The sequence below is a fragment of the Macrobrachium rosenbergii genome, chromosome 48 (assembly GCF_040412425.1).
Source record: "Macrobrachium rosenbergii isolate ZJJX-2024 chromosome 48, ASM4041242v1, whole genome shotgun sequence".
NCBI lineage: Eukaryota > Metazoa > Arthropoda > Malacostraca > Decapoda > Palaemonidae > Macrobrachium > Macrobrachium rosenbergii.
This window is the reverse complement of record NC_089788.1, coordinates 12,958,515-12,977,906: the sequence shown is the minus strand read 5'-3', so window position 1 is coordinate 12,977,906 and position 19,392 is coordinate 12,958,515. Positions and strand designations below refer to the sequence as shown.

Genomic DNA, 19,392 nt, shown 5'->3' with positions numbered 1-19,392 from the left:
GCTCCACATTCTTACGGCAGCCTCGTCACTGACGGCTTCTACTACTCTCTGTGATAGCTTTTTAGTTTTGGGATATGGGGACTGAATGTCTTTCCAAAGACGAGGGTAATCGCCAGATTCTAATTTTCTAGACATTGCGTCTGCGCTTAGTCTCTTTTCAATCAGTCTGCAGTGCCTAACGGCAAGTTTGAACTGCGCTCTCGCCTGTCTCATTAGCAGTGCAAAGTGTCCTTCCCTCAGGCTACCATTCTGCCTCCACAGTAAAAACATTTCTCGTGAATGTGTATACAGATCTTTAACCAAATCATTCCAACCGTGTATATTACCAGAGTTGCCTTGACGAGATCTAAAGGTATCCCTGCCCGGAGGCAAGCAAAGCGGAAATTATATTCGAACAGAATTCTTTCAGATCTCTCCTGTGGTGGTCATTTCTACATTTTGGGTTAGTGCACAATAAGGCATCTGCCGGCTGAACTATTGACCGCAGCCTGGTTTCCGTGTTTTCCCTAAAGGATCTGCCTTCCTGCCGGTTTTTAAAATCCCAGTTATCGGCAGGTGGGCGATCAGTTAAGAGGGTTCACGGTAGGGAGGGATGGGGTACTGAATGACACCTGTAAGGGGATGTGATCACAGCCTGTTGCAAGATCGCAGCTAATGTTGCAGGTCACAATAGATTGAAGTTGTGGAGACGTGATGCAATGGTCCAGCCCGTATGTTGTAATTTTGTCTATTTTGTACACAGGTATAGGAGGAGGGAGGGAGGGTATTACATCGCTAATTTGGAGAGCGAGATTTTGACAGAAGCGAGTAAGATCGTTATAAAATGGTTTTGTTGGGTGAGAATTAAGGTCCCCAATTATACAAATATGGTCAGCAGTAGAATCGTGAATAGTGCTGTGTAACTCACCTAGGATCACGCAGTATTGATCAAAATTATTGTTCTTTTCTCAGGGCATGTCAACACTAATTATTAGGATTTTAGAGTCCCCTACTGTCACTTGAAGCCCCAGCAATCTATCACTCCTATAGGTCAACACATTCACCATATTGTCTAACAATCTGTGCCACAGGAAAGAAAGGGCCCATTTCGGGCGACCGGCTACAATGTGAACTGTAACTTGCATCGATGAGGTCGAGAAAACTCTGAAGTCTTCATGCACTGAATCGCAGTTGGCAAAGTCATGAGGCCAGAGGAGCGTTTCTTGTAATGCAATGATGCCTTTGAAGTTTTTGCAGAACATGTTGTTTAGGGGAGGAATGCTCCGCTTGAGGCCAAATATATTCCAAAAGATTATATCTAATGTATCCATGGCAACTAACGAAGACGGGAAATAAATGAGTTGATCATTTGGGTGGATGGGGGAGGGGGGGGGGGTTGGCCAGTCACTATCCGTGGGAAGTTGGCTAGTACTTGTGGTAGAAGACGGCCCTGCGCCTAAACTCCTGCTTTGGGTGTCAGTAAGTCACCCACCACCGGGAGGGGGTCCTGAATTAGGTCCTGAATTAGGTTATATCTTCAGGCTTTTATATTAGGACCGAAATTCTCGCCTTTAAGAACATCCAGGTGTTGAAATAGGCAGGTAGTTCAGTAGGCCACTTAGTTTAATTTTGCATGGGAGTTCCTGGGAGATAAGAGGGTCGGAGCCCGTGAGAAACTTGACTCTCTCTGCTATTGCGTCTAGCTTCACCGACGAGCGCAAACTGTGAATAATCGGAACGTGACATCTCTTTTCAGGTTTCGGCCCAGGTGATTCACCAATGTTGGGCTTCGGTCCAGCGGGCAATCGAGAGGTTCTTTTCTTTTTGCTATTTGCTTGTGTCTGCCAGCCCCCAATCACCTCATAATCACTTTCATCCTCATCCACGACGCGGGGTTGGGGGAGGGAGATAGGGTCGGAAGACTCACGAGGGCTGGTGATGTACATTACATATATTTACATTTATATATATGTACACACGTAATATATATATATATATATATATATATATATGTGTGTGTGTGTGTATTATATATTATATAAGTATACTGTATATATATACATATATAAATACATGTATATATACTGTATATGTGTTTATATATGTGTATATACATATATATATTTCTAGTTTATTAAAAAATAAATTTAGTCCTTGTAGGTTTCCTTGTACTGGCACGGTTTTCTGTACAGCAAAAGTACCAAACAATCATCTGAAAACAGGCTACACTGATACTTGGGAGAGATGTAAAATCTTCAATTGAAAAAGAAACTATGAAAACTAAACTCTTGAAATGTGAACGGTGGCACACAACATGTCAACTGGCCGATTTAATTCAAAATCAAAACGCATCTCCGTCACTAGGACACAAGACTCCCAGAAATGAAACATGAACATCATCACTGATAAACAGAAATGAAACATGAACATCATCACTGATAAACAGAAATAAAACATGAACATCATCACTGATAAACAGAAATGAAACATGAACATCATCACTGATAACCAGAAATGAAACATGAACATCATCACTGATAAACAGAAATGAAACATGAACATCATCACTGATAAACAGAAATGAAACATGAACATCATCACTGATAAACAGAAATGAAACATGAACATCATCACTGATAAACAGAAGAAAGCGTCTTGAACGACCAGGAACTTCGTACTAGTAAAACAGGTTCCTAACTGTCAGCGTCAAGGTTTCGACCATTAAAAAAGAAAAAAACTAATAAATACTTGGAGAACCTGATACGCTTCCAGCAACCGCCTCTGTAAAAGGAAATAAAAAGGAAAGGTCGACAAACGTTCAGGAAAACGGTCAAATTCTTTACATACGCTATTTATTGTCAGTTTCCGAAGCAAAACGCTGATTCTTCGACAAGAACAATCAGTCATCAAAGTACTGTCTCGATCGTGGAGTGGCAACCGTTTTGCACCATCTAAACGAATTCCTTCACCCACATTAATAAACATTCACAGCTTGATCGCCGTATCTGTCAAGACTTGTAAGATAAAGTCAGCTTATTTGGGTTAATAAAAACTACATCTTTCCGTAAGTAACCAAATACAGACTAACAGCGCACTGCATGAGCAAAACCAAACATAAAGAATAAAGGACCCTTAGAAGTACAGTGCTGTTCAGTGTTCCGATGTACTGGTCACTGGTAAAAATAGCGACTCTCTTGCCTTTCGGATACTCCTGCTTCCTCCCTCAGAGACTGAGACGAATAATGAGTGAAGTATCAGGTACTTATCATTCTTCGCTGGGCAGACCGCGTCTCACAGAACGTGGGCGCCATCTTCAGAGAAAAGAATCGTCTTGAATGGCATGAACGGTTAACTGGGATTGGGGAGGCATTGTGGCCGGCTGGGTCCTTCCAGAAAGCCTCTCTCGATTGCATCATTAACAAACCAGCATAAACCACTTCAAAATCCCTTCGACTTGGCTGTACATCATTTCTTGTCGTTGCCTCTATGAAAATCCTACTGTTTGCGGAATCCATGCTATGGTCATTACATAACAAGCGTTAAAAAGATAATGTTTCTCCCATGAAAAATACAGCTTTTCTAAGATCGGAGTTGAATTGTTGAATTCCTACCCGCCCTCCTCTCTCTCACCAATGCATTTCCGCCATTTGTATATTTAAGGATCTTTTCCTCTTGCATAATTCTGAATGCAATTCTTTCACCTACTCTAACTAATATATGTGACCCATATATTGCAGATGAAACGAAGACTTACAACCTACTGGTGCCTCCTGTGTACGAATCTCCTGGCAGTGCCCGGCCTTGCTGAAGGTAAGGGTAACTCAGGCTCGTTAGTAAGATGTTTGAATGTGGATGTGTTGTGTGTTAGCCTGACATACGCAAACTAGCTAACATACATTGAAGAGAAAACTATATACACTTACCTTGTTCCCCTGGTGTTATTTGATCACACACTTGCTACAAAATCTGTGTACATTTGCGTGAAAACTACACATGCATATCTACGCAGAAGTGACATCTACACATGCACACCTCATGCACATGGGCGTTAGTCAAAATCACACTTGTAGCACCGTTTCAATAAAAAAAAATATAAAATTCAAGCAATATTCACGTACACTTATGGCTGCATATACATTTGTTAAAAACACGTGTCGCACCAACTGTATACAAAAATTAACAATGCACATGAGCAATAACTTTTACTGACGCATTAGTTAAAATTCAAAATAAAAGCCAATCTGCAGAGCAAACAATACACATATATAATCACGTTTACAGGCGCCTTATTGAAACTACATGCAAATCTGATTGCATACAAAGTTAAGTATACCTTAGTTTTACCAGACCACTGAGCTGATTAACAGCTCTCCTAGGGCTGGCCCGAAGGATTAGATTTATTTTACGCGGCTAAGAACCAATTGGTTACTTAGCAATGGGACCTACAGCTTATTGTGGAATCCGAACCACATTATAGCGAGAAATGAATTTCTATCACCAGAAATAAATTCCTCTAACTCTTCATCAGCCGGCCGCAGCTCTACCAACTCACCCAACGAAGAGCTTGTTTGCATACAAAAACACAAACTATTCACAAGAAAATAAAAGAACAATAAGTAAAATGAGCTCTTGGCGCGCGCACGGAACCTGGCGCTGCTGTCTCCCCTATCCTCCCGATCACTACCAACACCGGCCCCCGGGCGGACAAACAGGTTTGCAGGAGGAGGGTAGATGTCTCCCATACCCTCCCGATCCATACCTAACCCGTCCCCACCCAGGGTGGACAAACCGGTTTGCAGGGGGTGGGTGGTTGTGTCATGTCTCCCCTACTGTCAGCCGGGGGAGGACAAACAAGACCCACTCGGATTTTACTATTACTGATTATACATGCACCCCCGTTTCCATTCAAAAAGTCAGCAATATTATTTATATTTATATATATATATATATATATATATATATATATATATATATATATATATATATATATATATATATATATATATATATATAAACAATCCTCTTCACAGGCCCAGATGTACATTAAGTTTAATGTACATCTTGAGCAAACAATACACGTGTACAGTCATTTCAACAGGCGACTTATGTAAAACAGCACATATGGATATACCGAATCTTATACATAAAAGCAAAAATTACAAGTGTACTAATTAAAAGAACACATGGATACCCGTTTGTAAACATAACTGTAAAGATTACACGCGTACCCATGTTGCATGCAAGGGGGCATCAAACCCCCACTTAAAGGAACTGTCAGACCATCATGACGTATAAGTTAGTAGAGAAAATTCCAGGCCGTATTTGCTCTGCAAATCTGTCCCTCACTGACTGTTGACTCATTCGTGGATTTCAAAAAACGACCATTTTCTATTTTCAAATTTCTTATTCCTCTCAGATCCACCATCATTCATCTGACAAGAGATGCACCAGCTGAGTGTCATGAGTCACACAGAGATATACAATTGAAACGATTTAAATACAGAATTTAGGCCACAGGCCAAACACTGGGACCAATGAGGTCATTCAGCGCTGAAACGGAAATTGACGGTACACGTTTAAAAGGAGTAACGGGAGGAAAACCTCAAAGCAGTTGCACTACGAATCAACTGTTAGGAGAGGGTGGAAAGTAAGATGGAAGAAAGAGAATATGAAAGGAGATACAGTAAGAGGAACGAAAGGGGTTGCAGCTAGGGGCCCAAGGCACGCTGCAAAGAACCTTACGTAATGCCTACAGCGCACCGCATGAAGTGCACTGATGGCACTACCCCCTACGGGGGATATACAGTATACACTTGACTTCCATTATGTAATGGTAAAATGGATATCTAATTAAAACATCATGCACACGGGTAAGGTAAAAAAAAAAATAAAGAATTCACAGCCCGAGACCGAAAGCTATGAGATGAAAGGAAACTGAAGGAAGGCTGGGGCTTTACCATCAGAGCAAAACACAATTTCTTGCAATGTATCTAAATCAAATCGGCTTCCATTTCAGTTCCTGAAATACACTGTATGTGCTAACTAAAAATTACAATTTTTTTCCCAAAAGATTGTAATTTATGTTCAGTTGAGCACATGACTAGAACGGAACATACAATTTTGGCTGAAGGCCGAGCGCTGGGACCTATGAGTTCATTCAGCGCCGAATGGGAAAATGAGAGTAAAAAGGGTTTAAAGGTGTAACAGTTGCAATATGAATCATTCTTAGGAGAGGGTGGAAAGTCAGATGGAAGACAGAGAAAATGAACAGAGATACGGTAAAAGGAATGGAAATGATTGTAGCTTTGCAGCTAGGGGACGAAGGGACGCTGCAAAGAACCTTCAGTAATGCCGACCGTGCACAGCGCGAGATGAACTGACGGCAAACTACCCCCTAAGAAACACATGGGCTGGAAAAAGTAACGTATAATCAAGTTCCATGAAACGGAGCATATTTTGCTGATTACATCAATTACCGAGTACTACTAACACATACACTCAGAAGCTACCGCCAAACATATACTTGTAATTATATTCACGGTTGCCGCTTGAAATTTGTTTTTAATAACAACAGGTTCACTTCATCAACGCGCAAAATTATTCTTCTCAAATGCTTAAAGATGTTAAGTAAAAACAGTCAGGCTGCCAAAAACAACAATTATTTGTGGGCAAACATCAGTTCTATAATTCCAATTCTACAATTCCAAGGAGAAAACTTTCCTGTAAGTCAGTGCTCAAATAAAATTATTAATCTACGGATTTCAAAACCCAATTTATTGCAATACTTAAAAATTTTTTTTTTACAATAGTGTTGAATTTATCAGTATCTGTTACAAAGCCTCTACGGTCAGACAGACCTGACCCTTTGGATATATATATATATATATATATATATATATATATATATATATATATATATATATATATATATATATATATATATATATATATATATATATATATATATTATATATATACATATATATATACTGTATTATATACATACAGTACATATATATATATAAGTATATGACAAATTTACATATATATATAAATTTATATATTTATATATACATTTACATATATATATATAAATATTACATAAATTTATATAATATATATATAGATATATAATTTATCTATTATATATATATGTATATATATATATATATATATATATATATATATATATGTGTGTGTGTGTAACATAACATAATATGATATGATATAGTCTCCACCAAAGGGTCAGGTCTGTCTGAAAGTAGAGGCTTTGGAACAGATGCTGATGAATCCAACACTAGATGTAGAGGATTCTTTTTAAGTATTGCAATAAACTGGGTTTTGAAACCTGTAGATTAATAGATTTTATTTCAGCACTGACTTACAGGAAAGTTTTCTCCCTGGATTTAGGTTTGCCCACAAATACATATACAGTATATACATATAAGTATATAATACATATATATATATAATTATACATATATATATGTATATATATACATATGTATATATATATTCATTATCTCCGCAAAGGTGGTTATGCTTTATTGTTCGGGTAGTCCATCCATCTGTTTGCTGGATTTCACGGAATGTTAAGACTTTTTAATGATTCACTATATTCCCAGAAACAATTAATAGAATTTCATGTGTTGTATCTTTTAGTTAATGTTAGTGATGTGTAGTTTAATAAAACATCAGCTTCCAGCAGTTTGTGATAGAAAACGTGTATGATTCTTGAATTATTTGAGAGAGAGAGAGAGAGAGAGAGAGAGAGAGAGAGAGAGAGAGAGAGAGAGAGAGTAAACTATATATATATTACATCCAGATAGATAAAAATAAACCTATACCAAGTTCTCACACTATGGTTAAGGGAAATTACTATTTGAAAACGAACAAAAAATATATGACTATGTGTACTGTAAAACTGCATATACCCCACGTGTATTTAAAAATATATGCAATTTTTAAACTTCAAAAAACATTCATAACCGTTTGCAAAAATTTCTCAACATTTCTGTTTGCAAACATTCGACTCTTATTCACTTAAACAAATTTCTTTGTATAACTCATCATTCCAAAACAGGTTGGCCAGTGCGAGGCTCATCATAACCTTGGCTCTGCCTTATACGGAATCTAGACACTAGGATGTATTTTGGAAGGATGCCTTCCCTTCGTCCTCTGCCAACCTGCTTTCTTCGAATGTCAGTTCATTACAATAACAAGAGCTAGCTAAAACAATAATAATAATAATAACAGAAGTAAAATATACAGCGTGGTAGCGACTTTCTCTAAGTGTGTGTGTGTGTGTGTATGTGTGTGTACGTGCGCATGCATGCTTGAAGCTGATGTTTCATTTAACTGTTTGTGTATATATATATGTGTATGTATGTATGTATATAATATATATATATGTATGTATGTATTATATATAAATATATATATATACACACAAACACACACACAGGAGGTCCAGAGAAAACAACACCACAAAGTTATTGCCACTTGTTTTATTTTAATTAAGGAGTCGTGGATGAATGCCCAGCACATAAAACTTAACACATACCCACTCATAACTCCCACATAGAAAGCTCCAACTTGTAAGCACTCGTCATCCATACAGAACTTGTGAAACTCGGTCCTCCCACTACAACTGAATAATATGCTCACTTCACCAGCTTATCACCTACAAGTCTTTCCTGTACAGAAAACTGAACACAACTTTCACTGTAGGCTTATCAGTAGAACATCAACCTTGTAACACCCTGGCCCATATAAAGGGATTTTTCCTAGATAGTGACCCCCACGGGTTTTTAACCCGGCATGTATCCACCTTCGCGGCGTGTTTAGTAGAAGCCCGTTGGGGATTGCCGTCAAAACATAAACAAAAGACTGTAAATATCATAAAGACGATGACCCCCAAGAAATATTAGCCCTAGATGACGACCCCCGAAAACCTGCGGGGAACACTATCTAGGAAAGACCCATGTAAAGATATCTTGCATGCACTCCTGTTATCATGGAAATAACGTCTGTTCCAGCAGCTCTTCCACACAATCAAACCAGCGTTGTCTCAAACTCATTCTTCTCCTTCTGGCCCAAACTTGCCTAACTATACAGTACATAGCCCTCCAATCTCCCTGGATGCCAAAACCATCTAAAAAATACGTCTTCCAACGGAAAGTTGGCTAATACTCAATCCCTTCAGATTTTTTACTCTTCGTTTCCGTAGACAATTTTCCCTTTCAAAACCTTGGCGAAAATTCAGCCACCTTTGTTACATAACACCCAACATTAGTCCGTGGGTAGTGCGCGGAGGTTTTGTATTAGCCTAAATAAAAAAAAAAAAAAAAAAACTCCAGTACATATTTATTACCTAAGTGTTCACTAGATTATATGGCATATAAGAATATCTCATCATAATCACTTTGAGAAAAAAGGATACTAAAACCTACTGAGCTCATTTTACCATTTTATAATCCTAATTTTATCACTAATTCTGTTGCTGGTTCTTACACAAGAATTCGTTGTTATTCTCTCGCCAAGACACAATATACAATGATTGCAGTATAAAATAAAAATCAAATAAGACTCCTAATAAACATGAAACAGCTTAGCAAGCAAAGCATAAGAGAGGCTATTACAAACCCACGAGGAGCAGGCTTATTTACACCATATAATTCACCATTACCTATCACTGTGACCAATCTCTTGACATGTTAGCAGAAACCGTAGTCTTAAACACGTTCCCAGCCACCTGGGGCTAAGTGATGGTGAACATGTCGGTAATAACTGAAACCAATTGCTTGTCACATGCACTGAAAATTTGCCAACTGCAACCAATTGCTTGTCACATGCACAGAAAATTTACCCAAAGTGGCTGGGAACATGGAAATGGAATTGAAATATAAAACTTAGGCCAAACGCCAAACGCTGGAACCTATGGGGTCATTAAACGCTGAAATGGAAACTGAGAGTAAAGGAGGTTTGACAGGTGTAACAGGAGGAAGACCTCAGAGTTGCACTATGAAACAATTGTTGGGAGAGAGCGGAAAGTAAGATGGAAGATAATATGAAAGAAGGTACAGTAAACGGGATGAAAGAGGTTGCAGCTAGGGGTCGAAAGGACGCTACAAAGAATCTTAAGTAATGCCCACAGTGCACCTCGTGCAGTGCACTAATGGCACTACCCTCCTACAGGGGCTGTGAGCGTGTTCAAGACTACGGTTCGGGCTAACATTCTTCTAGCTCGTGCTCTGAGATCCTTCTTCAAGTGTATGTCTTGCATTCTCTGATGAACAAGGGCCTACCATACCAACAGCTTTCTAAGTTGAACTGTAGGTGATAATATCAAGTTTCTTTTGTTCACTACATTCTTGGTCAGTTTTGTCATCATGGCACAAGATGTTAATAGGAACATCTTCGTTGTTGTATGGATTTGTCCCGGACTAGTGAAGGTAACCATTTGGTATTTAAAGGACAGAACTGACAATATAACCGTAGCAGACTTGGCTTTGCGATACACTCCTCCTTTGTTTACGAAAGTCAGGGGTCAGCAGTAAAAAACGATTAGAATTTTGATCTCGCCTTTCCGCAGTTTCCGTTTGCTATAGAAATTATTATTTCACTTTAAAATTCTTAATGGTTCAATTCAAATTTTCTCGTAAAAAAAGGAAAAAAAAAAAACAAACAAACAAAACGTAGTTTCCGTGTCATCTGCGATATGAATATCTAAAGAGCAATGCAGCCTTCAGCCTTCTTCAAAGGCACCTTTATGCCTATCCCAGAGAACGCCCGCAAATGCTTTCCTGATATCTACCCCGGAGCAGAATTTTAAGTAGAACTTTCATAGGAGTGTCCCTCTCTCTCTCTCTCTCTCTCTCTCTCTCTCTCTCTCTCTCTCTCTCTCTCTCTCTCTCTCTCTCTCTCCATGGTAAAAAAAAATTGCTGAATGGGGAGCTTGACATCCAAGTTAACTGATTTTCGGTAAATAAGGGTAATAACATTATTAGTAATAACAATATAACTTCACACTAGGAGTAAAGTTATAGTAATAATAATAAATAGTTACAACATACTCAAGAGAGCGCAACCCCACCCCCCCAGTAAATAAATTTAATAATAATAAAAATTAGCCTCAACAACCTTCTAAGATGGCTACCGAAAAAACAAAGAAACAAATAAACTTATCTCGAGACCAGATGAAAATACTTTAATGAATTTTTTGTGGAATATTCACTGGATGCCTCCTTCCGGTCAAAAAACACTGGTGCATAACAACGAATCGTTGCCGCAGTTTCGAAAGAGGAAAATCCTCCTCCTCCTCCTCGAAAGAGGAAAATCCTCCTCCTCCTCCTCCTCGAAAGAGGAAAATCCTCCTCCTCCTCCTCCTCCATGCTTAATAAACATTGGCAGAAGGGTCGTCAGCTGTATGTCGACCCCTTACACTCATTGCACCGTCATACATTCCGACCCTTGTTTCCACTGACAGCTCTCTCCTTAGCTTTTTTGTCCCTTTTTTCGTGAACTTTTCACTGAACTATTATATATAACTATTAAATATAACAAGTTCTTCCTCGCCAACCCCCATAATGCTCTTCCCCAGTACATCCCCTTCTCATATCTTACTTTCTTAATCAAAACCTTGCTACACTGACAACCACTTCTAACGCCTTTCCCATAACTTAAGTATGCAGAATGCAGGTACCTCGGTCCGAGCTTCGGGTGGGTACGTAATGTCTCCGGTGTCGGGACTTGTCGCCTCAAGCATCTAATATTAAAGTCATTTCTGACGATAAGGATACCATTGCCTTTTCCATATGCAACGCACATTCGGACTTCAAAAAAGGGCAAAAGGCAACGCCGCATTGTTAGCTTACTCAAACTTTTCGAACGAGTTTCTTGGAAGGGATGAGCCAGATAAAATCAAACGTGTACGTGAATATCGTATACTTGTGTTACACAAGTCCAATGCACCTTGGTGGTCAAAATACCAGTCAAGTTAATGATCTTTAATATGTACCTTTAAAATATAAAGTGCAAGTAAGAATCCCATATTAATCATCAATGAATAGAAAAAAAAACACTCAGAGAAACGCTTAATGAGCAGCAGACACAGGGCAAAGTAACATACAGCACCAGCAAGACATCTATAGGAAAACACACAAAGACGACATACATATGCATCCCTTGTTACAGTTCTTAAAACACGAACATGTGCGACAGAATGTGTTAAAACGAGAAAGTAGATACATAAGGTACACTGCTAGGGTGACATGCAACCAGAACAGCCTCATTTTTTGCAAATGTATGTTTGTGTATATGTGTCCTAGTTAAAACATTACAAACTACAATCTGTTAAGCATCTTATTACAGAACAGAAGTCTATTAGGGCAATATAACCATTCACTTCATTCGCACACAGGTGGACGCCAGCGTTGCAACGAGAGTGAGTTTGATGGGGACTTCATCAAAACAAGATACTTATTTCAATGCAATGAAGAAAAACTACAGAGATACGTTAAACACACATTCCTCAGTAGATTCAACAACAGCCTAAACTACCTGAAGCCTTGCTTTGCCGACAGGCAAAATTCCACTGCGGAGGCTTCCTGTTTAGATTTCCTCGGAGATAACCATGTCTATATGCATTTTCTACACAAGAACAACTATTTCTGGTGGTACCCAACCGTGCGCCGCAATAAAAGTGACAAAGAGTTAACATACAACTTCGAAGAATGTAACAGATATTTGGGAAACCTGGAAAGGAATGTTACACAAACAAACAACGTCCCCAACTGCACGGACATTTCAAGTCACCCTCAATATGCCCTCATACCATTCTTACCATGGAAATGCCAAGTGGACAATGAATTCAGTAAGAAAATTGAGTTAATGGTGTACTTATATACCATTAAAAACACTTTGTCAAGACACTGTGGTGATTTATTATGTACAGAAACTAAAAAAGACACTCCCATACCTATTTTCAGTTTAAATACACCCGAGGATCAACTTTGTATAAAATCACTGAATGAAATTAGTAACAGACCCACTTGCTACCCTGAAAGCAATGGATTCTGTTTTTACGCATTAAAAGAACCGAACACAAGGCAATCGATTGTATTCATCAGCAAAGACACTGACACTATTTCTGAAAATAAGAAGCTAGTGTACATTTTACGGAACTTTACCGATTTTCAGAGGAATGGATGGTGTGAACACCCTCTGGACTATACAAAGAAAATAAGACACTTGCATAAATATCAAACTTATTACTTTTGTCACAGCAGGTCAAATAACAATGACAGAGACTCATGGCACATAAGAGATATTACGGAGTCTGAGTTTCTAGTAGCATTAAATGCCAATGTCAGTGCTACAACCATAGATTCTAATGTGATCCTTCAGCGGTTACTTTTCAACAAGAGCAACATCAGTACAACAGTATATAACAACCTCTTAAAATCGAACTACACTTTCAAACACTACACAAACGAGTTTCACATCCCTGTCTTTACTGCGAACCATGAAGAAACCCAAGTGCTCGAATTCATCAAACAGACAAAACATGTTACTATTACAACCACAGAATATTTTACCAAAGTTGAAGACAATGTATCAATATGGGGTCACTTGAACTGGATCATTTTCCATTCCTGTTCACATGAATATAAAAAAGACAATAAAGGCCTATTGCTCTTCCTTTACAATGGCACCTTAAACTTGGAATTTATCTGTAATGATAATACAGATGTCCTTCTCACCTCCATCAGAAGAGAAAATGTTACCTCACTTAACTCTACAAAATTTGCCCGTGGATGTTTTGATAAAGGCATAAATAAGGAAACTGACAAAGACTGTAAAAATACTCTACAGAACAGTACAGACTATGAAACACGATTTTTCCACTTCTTGGTTTACCCCAGACACACAGAAAAGCTATCAGCTGTAAAACTGCTTGACCAAAAGATGAAAAATTTTACTGAAATTGAGATTTTTGAAAAGAGATTTCATCAGGGCACCCATCCTTCAGTTCTAGGTGGCTTAACCAAAATAGGTACCAATCCGAGTACTTCATCAGAGTCTGATCACAAGGGGCAGACAATATCTCTACAAAAAACACTGCAGATACTAATAATGGCCACTCTCTCAGGTAACAATAAATGCATACAAACTCTTAAGGAAGGTAGCTTTTCAATTGATATAAATCCAAGTAGTATGAGTAATAATTTGCAACCACTGTATGTGATTGGTCCAATTCCATTTGATATCTCTAGTGAATCTTGTTTAACAATTCTTCCCTATGATGTTTATGATGATTTGCTTAAAATCCAAGTAAATAAAAAGCTACGAGTTAACAAATTTTGGCCAACATGCATGTACAATAAGTTGATTGCATGGGATGAAAGCACTGAAGGGGTGGTCCTAGAGTGGGACTATCTCCCTTTTTCTTGCAAGGCTAGGGAAACTGTTCTCTTTATTTTCTGCTGTGCCATTACCTTCATAACAATATTTGGAAACGCAATAGTTATCACAGTTGTGATTTTTTCAAAATTAATTAAGAAGCATGTCTACATGATATATACTTCAATGGCCGTAGCTGACCTACTTCTTGGTGTTACCTCAGCTTCACTAGCACTTCGGGACACTTATTACCTTATGCATGGTCAACTTACAATCTATGACTTCAGTGTTGAGGGACCCTGGGCACCATTTGGGACACTTGCTTATAATCAACCGGCAGGGTTCCAACAAACTAGATTTCCGAGGCATGGATGGCCTGCATTCTGTGCAGTTGCTATGAATATCTCTATCCTTTCTTCTTTGATGTCACTGGCTTTACTTGGTATTGAACGCCTCCTCATGTTCCTAAGCATTCTCACTCTCAAAGAGCAAACGAGCAAAGCAAATCAGGATAATCAAAATGGCATTCAAATGAGTGAAAAAGACAACAGAAATCAAAATCCAATAAGATTTCGAGACCCTTTTGCTAACACTCTTCACATAAAGATTGCCGTCTTCATCATATGGCTTTGGAACATCAGTTGGGCATTTATAATCAACACTGGACCCAATACAAACTACAATACTGATAATACTACCTATAATAATGCACTTACTGGTTCCTTTGATCCCATTACAAAGCTAACCTTAAATACGGGGAAGGGTACATCTTTCCTGGCATTAGCCGCATTCTACCTTCAAGTAATAATTGCTAGTATAGCAGGAATAATCATTGTGACTGCTACTGTCGCATCAGCAATAGTTTTCAACATTCATGAATCAAAAATGCATATGAATGGCATAACAATTCATCATCCGCAGCGTCAAGAACAAGTTTATGTTATAACTAGAACATTTATAATGATGGTAATACTTTTTCTAGTCTCAAGTGCACCAGTAGCTGTTGGTATATTAACTAATAGCCTAGTGATTGATATCGCCAACATCGATCCAGTATTTCATTTCATGACCTGGTGGCTCTTCATGGCAGGATCATCATGGAATTGGATAATTTACTGCTTCCGAGGACAACTTTTCAAGGAAAAAGCAAAGGAATTTTTTCAAAATCTATGGCGTTCATTATGAATCTTTGTATCAGCGAAAAATGGTGTCCAAAAATATACAGCATAAAGCAGGCTCTTTTTCCATATCAAATACATAATTACATACAGAATCATCCCCTGCCACTACATATTAAATAAATCTGCTAAGGGATCACTTATTAAGCCATCATACAATTTTTTCCTTCAAAAAAGTCTAGTAACAAAACAGGAAACCACATGCTCTTATCTAGCAATGGCAAGAAGGAAAATAAAAAAAAAGAGGAATAATAGGTGGGCTCTCACATCCAAATAAGTAAAACAGAACAGTGCTTGAATTAGGGATGGTTAAAAGAATTAGTCAAAATGAAGATAAAAAAAAATCACAGTGTGTACGACTATGAAAGAGAAACCATTGTCAAAAATGCAAAACAGTAAATGTATGTAAACTGCTACTTGGCAGGCATTACGAACAACTTCAGAGGATGTTGTTGTTGGTGACAGACTGAACTGCCTTTGTGTCAACTTGGCATTTGTTGTTATTACTGTTGGTAGATTAAACTAGCTTCGTGCCTGCCTGGCAGGCAGAGTTGTTGTTTTTCGTATATTAACCTGGCCATCTGGCAGCTTGAGTGGAAAAATTGTTGGTGTTGGTAGATTAAGCTGGCTTTGTGGTACGTCAAGAAGAATTATCATCATAAAACAGGCTTGTGCCAGCATGAAATGATAAGTTTTGTTGTTAGAATAAAGTGGCTTTGTGCCAACCCGGCAGAAAAGTTGTTATTGTTTATAGCTAAACCTGGATGTCTACCAGCTTGAGTAGAAGTTTTTGGCATGATAAAATAAACTGTCTTTGTACTATCTTGAGAAGATGGGTTGATGAGGGTTGATTAAAAAGGCTTTCAGCCACTTTGAGAGGAAGAATTGTGTTAGAAAATTAAACTGACTTGTGCCAGCTCAAGTGGAGAGTTTTTTGGTGTTGGTGGATTAACTAGCTTTGTTCCAGGTCGCCAAGAAGCGTTGGTGTTGGCAGAATAAACTGGCTTTATAGTCTTGTGTTTCTCACACAGCTATAAATGTTGTTACTCTGTGGTAGCTTGAGAGGAGTGTTTATGGCATTGGTTAATTCAACTGGCTTTGTGTCAGCTTTACAGGAAGTTGTTGCAATTGGAAGATTAAGTTGTCCTTGCGTCAGTTTGGGAAGGAAAACTTGTTGCTGTTGGTAGATTAAGCTAGCTTTGGACTAGTTTGAAAAAAGGAATTGTTAGTGTTGGCAAATTAGTGCCACCTTGAGAGCAAGAGTTGTCGGTATTATTGTTGGTAGATCAAGCTGGCTTTGTAGCAGCTTGAGTAGTTCTTCTTCTTCTTCTTCTTCTTCTTGTCTTCAGCTTTGCCCATATCCTCATGGGGTTGCTGTTTCCAACCTTTCTCTGTCCAATGCATCCTAACTTCTTTAACCGTAAGAAGCTATTTGTGTTGGTATACTTAAATGGCTTTGTGTCAACTTGAGAGAAAAAAAAAAAAAAATTTGCTAGTGTTAGTAGATTAAATAGACTTTTTGCCAACTTGAGGAGGTGTTGATTTTCTTTGTAAATTAAACTGGCTTTGTAGCAGTTTGAGAGGAAGAGTTATAGTTGGTAGAATAAGCAGCCTTTGAGAGGGAGAGTTGTTTGTAGATTAAGCTGGCTTTGTACCAGTTTAGGAGAGACCTGTGGCTGTTCATACATTAAACGGGCTTTGTGCCACCTTGAGGTGAAGAGTTGTTATTTCTGGTAGATTTAGTGGATTTTGTGACAGTTATGAGGAAGTTTTTGGCTTGGTAGATTAAGCTGGATTTGTTCTAACTTGTAAGGCATTGTTGTTGTTGTTGTTGTTGTTGTTGTTGTTGTTGTTGTTGTTGTTGTTGGTAGATTAAGCTGACTTTGTAGCAACCTGAGAAAATACTAGTTGTTGGTGCTTGTAAATTAAACTGGCTTTGTATCAACTTAAGTGGAAATATAAGAGTAGAAGTTGCAACAGTTTGAGAGGAAAATGTTGCTGTCGTTGGTAGACTAAGAGGAAATACTGTTACTGTTGGTAGCTCAAGCCGGCATGCACTTATGTTTAAGGAATGGTTGGGTGTTGCTGTTGGTAGATTAAGCTAACTCTGTACCAGTGCTGCTGGTAAAATAAATTGAATTTGTGCCAGCTTGAGTGGAGGATTTGTTTATGTTGGTAAATTAATCTGGTTTCAACCAGCTTGAAAGGAAAAGCTGTTGCTGTTTACGTTGGCTTTATAGCAGCTTGCAAGGATGGGTGGACAAAGCTAGGAATACCCTTTAAAATCTGAGAGGAAGAAAAAACTCAAAAACCATAACAAGGTGAGATGATGGGCAGGTACAATCCAAGGAGGGGAGAACTGATAAGATGAATTGAAATCAATTAGGTTTATCAATCATATCGAGAGCTTTTAGTATCTAACTTCAATTTCCACACAATACACTCAAACAGTAAAAATACTCTAAACAGTAAAAAGACAAATTATCAATGAATTTCCAAAAGGTAATACAGCAAACTTCATTCCTGAAATTATCAACTGAGCAATAACCAATACACCAAGGAATGTTAATATGTAAATTTCAAAATGTGTAAACCTCAAAAATTTTATGTACCATATATCAGTGCACTGTAAAACTTACATGAAAATTTATCACTGTTGCCATAATTTTAAGATCTAGAACTTACATGACTGACTCAAGAAGAACCAAAAATAAATATTCTTTCCATGTCTTAATTTTAATCACCTTCAGCAGAGAGAGAGAGAGAGAGAGAGAGAGAGAGAGAGAGAGAGAGAGAGAGAGAGAGAGAGAGAGAGCTTAAATCTTACTATGATTACTTTAAGAGAATTCTACAAAATACCCATATCTTGGGACCTTTCTAGGCAGCAACAATTAATTTTTATGACTTTGTCAAAATTTCCATAATCCCCAACACCACTAAAATTAATCACTGACGAAAAAGATACAAGCAAAGTATAAAGCAAACCAAATCAACAGTTCATTTCATTGACTATAAATCTATGTATTTAAGAAAATTTTAAAATCAAAATTATCTGCAACAATTTTTGCTACAAAATCTCATTCACTTAACTTTGAAATTCAATTACTGGACGCCAAAATACCTGCTGAGCTTGAAAGTCCTGAGGCTGGAGTTTTCTACTCAAGGAAAACCTCATAGGTTCACCAAGTGTTTACACAATAATATATACGAGATTACTTTTCTTTCATTCGTTCATTTTTTGTTTTAAGACAATTCCTGGCGGCAAAAACTGTGAAGCAAATTACCTGGTCTTCCACAGAAAGGGGAAACCAAATTATCACCTATGCTTTCCTCTCTTCGGAATCTGCCAATTTACTGCTGTACAAAACTGAATAGTGGACCTAAAAATTTGATTGAAAATTGCAAAAAACTGATACTTGGTGGCTGATCATGAAATTCTAATTTCATTAAAATCTGGAAAGAATATTCAACATCCATGTCTGGACCAAACTTTGGGTTACGAAAGGTTGAAAAGGAAAGGTGCCCCCTGAAGAGAATCCAATCCTGAGTCATTACATGCACATTTTGAAGACAAGTTTAATGTAGAGGAAACAAGAGCAGTAGATCTGAATGATTCTCGAGTTAAAATGTTTCCGCAGTGAGGTGGTAATAGCATAACTGAGCTGCTAACAACCCAGCCCGCTTAAAATCAAATATTTATCTAAGAAAAGGTTGAGTAAAAAGTTAATATTAATAACTGTTTCCTTGCACATAGAAAAAGTGACTGGCGGATTTCTATCATTCTGACAGAACAAGAGATATGACGAATGGAGTGTGTCAGCAAATGCCGCAC

At 38.0% G+C, this 19,392-nt stretch overlaps 2 protein-coding genes across 5 annotated transcripts in view; one reads left to right on the top strand and one right to left on the bottom strand.

The window, feature by feature from the left end:
• Positions 1–19,392, bottom strand: part of LOC136831271 (protein tramtrack, alpha isoform-like) — a 638,889-nt gene that overhangs the window by 549,989 nt on the left and 69,508 nt on the right. The window lies entirely within an intron of this gene.
• The window catches only part of LOC136831269 (myb-like protein X), an 89,384-nt gene that overhangs the window by 58,461 nt on the left and 11,531 nt on the right, over positions 1–19,392 (top strand). For 2 of the 4 annotated variants that reach the window (XR_010850824.1, XM_067091368.1), the window contains exon 7: positions 3,717–3,789. Coding sequence is in view for 3 of the 4 variants with exons in the window: in XM_067091368.1 (XP_066947469.1) it covers positions 3,717–3,787 (71 nt within the window). In the remaining variant the exon portion in view is untranslated. Of the gene's footprint in view, positions 1–3,716; positions 3,790–12,400; positions 18,287–19,392 lie in introns of those variants that run through there. The other 2 variants (XM_067091366.1, XM_067091367.1) reach the window with 2 other exon arrangements.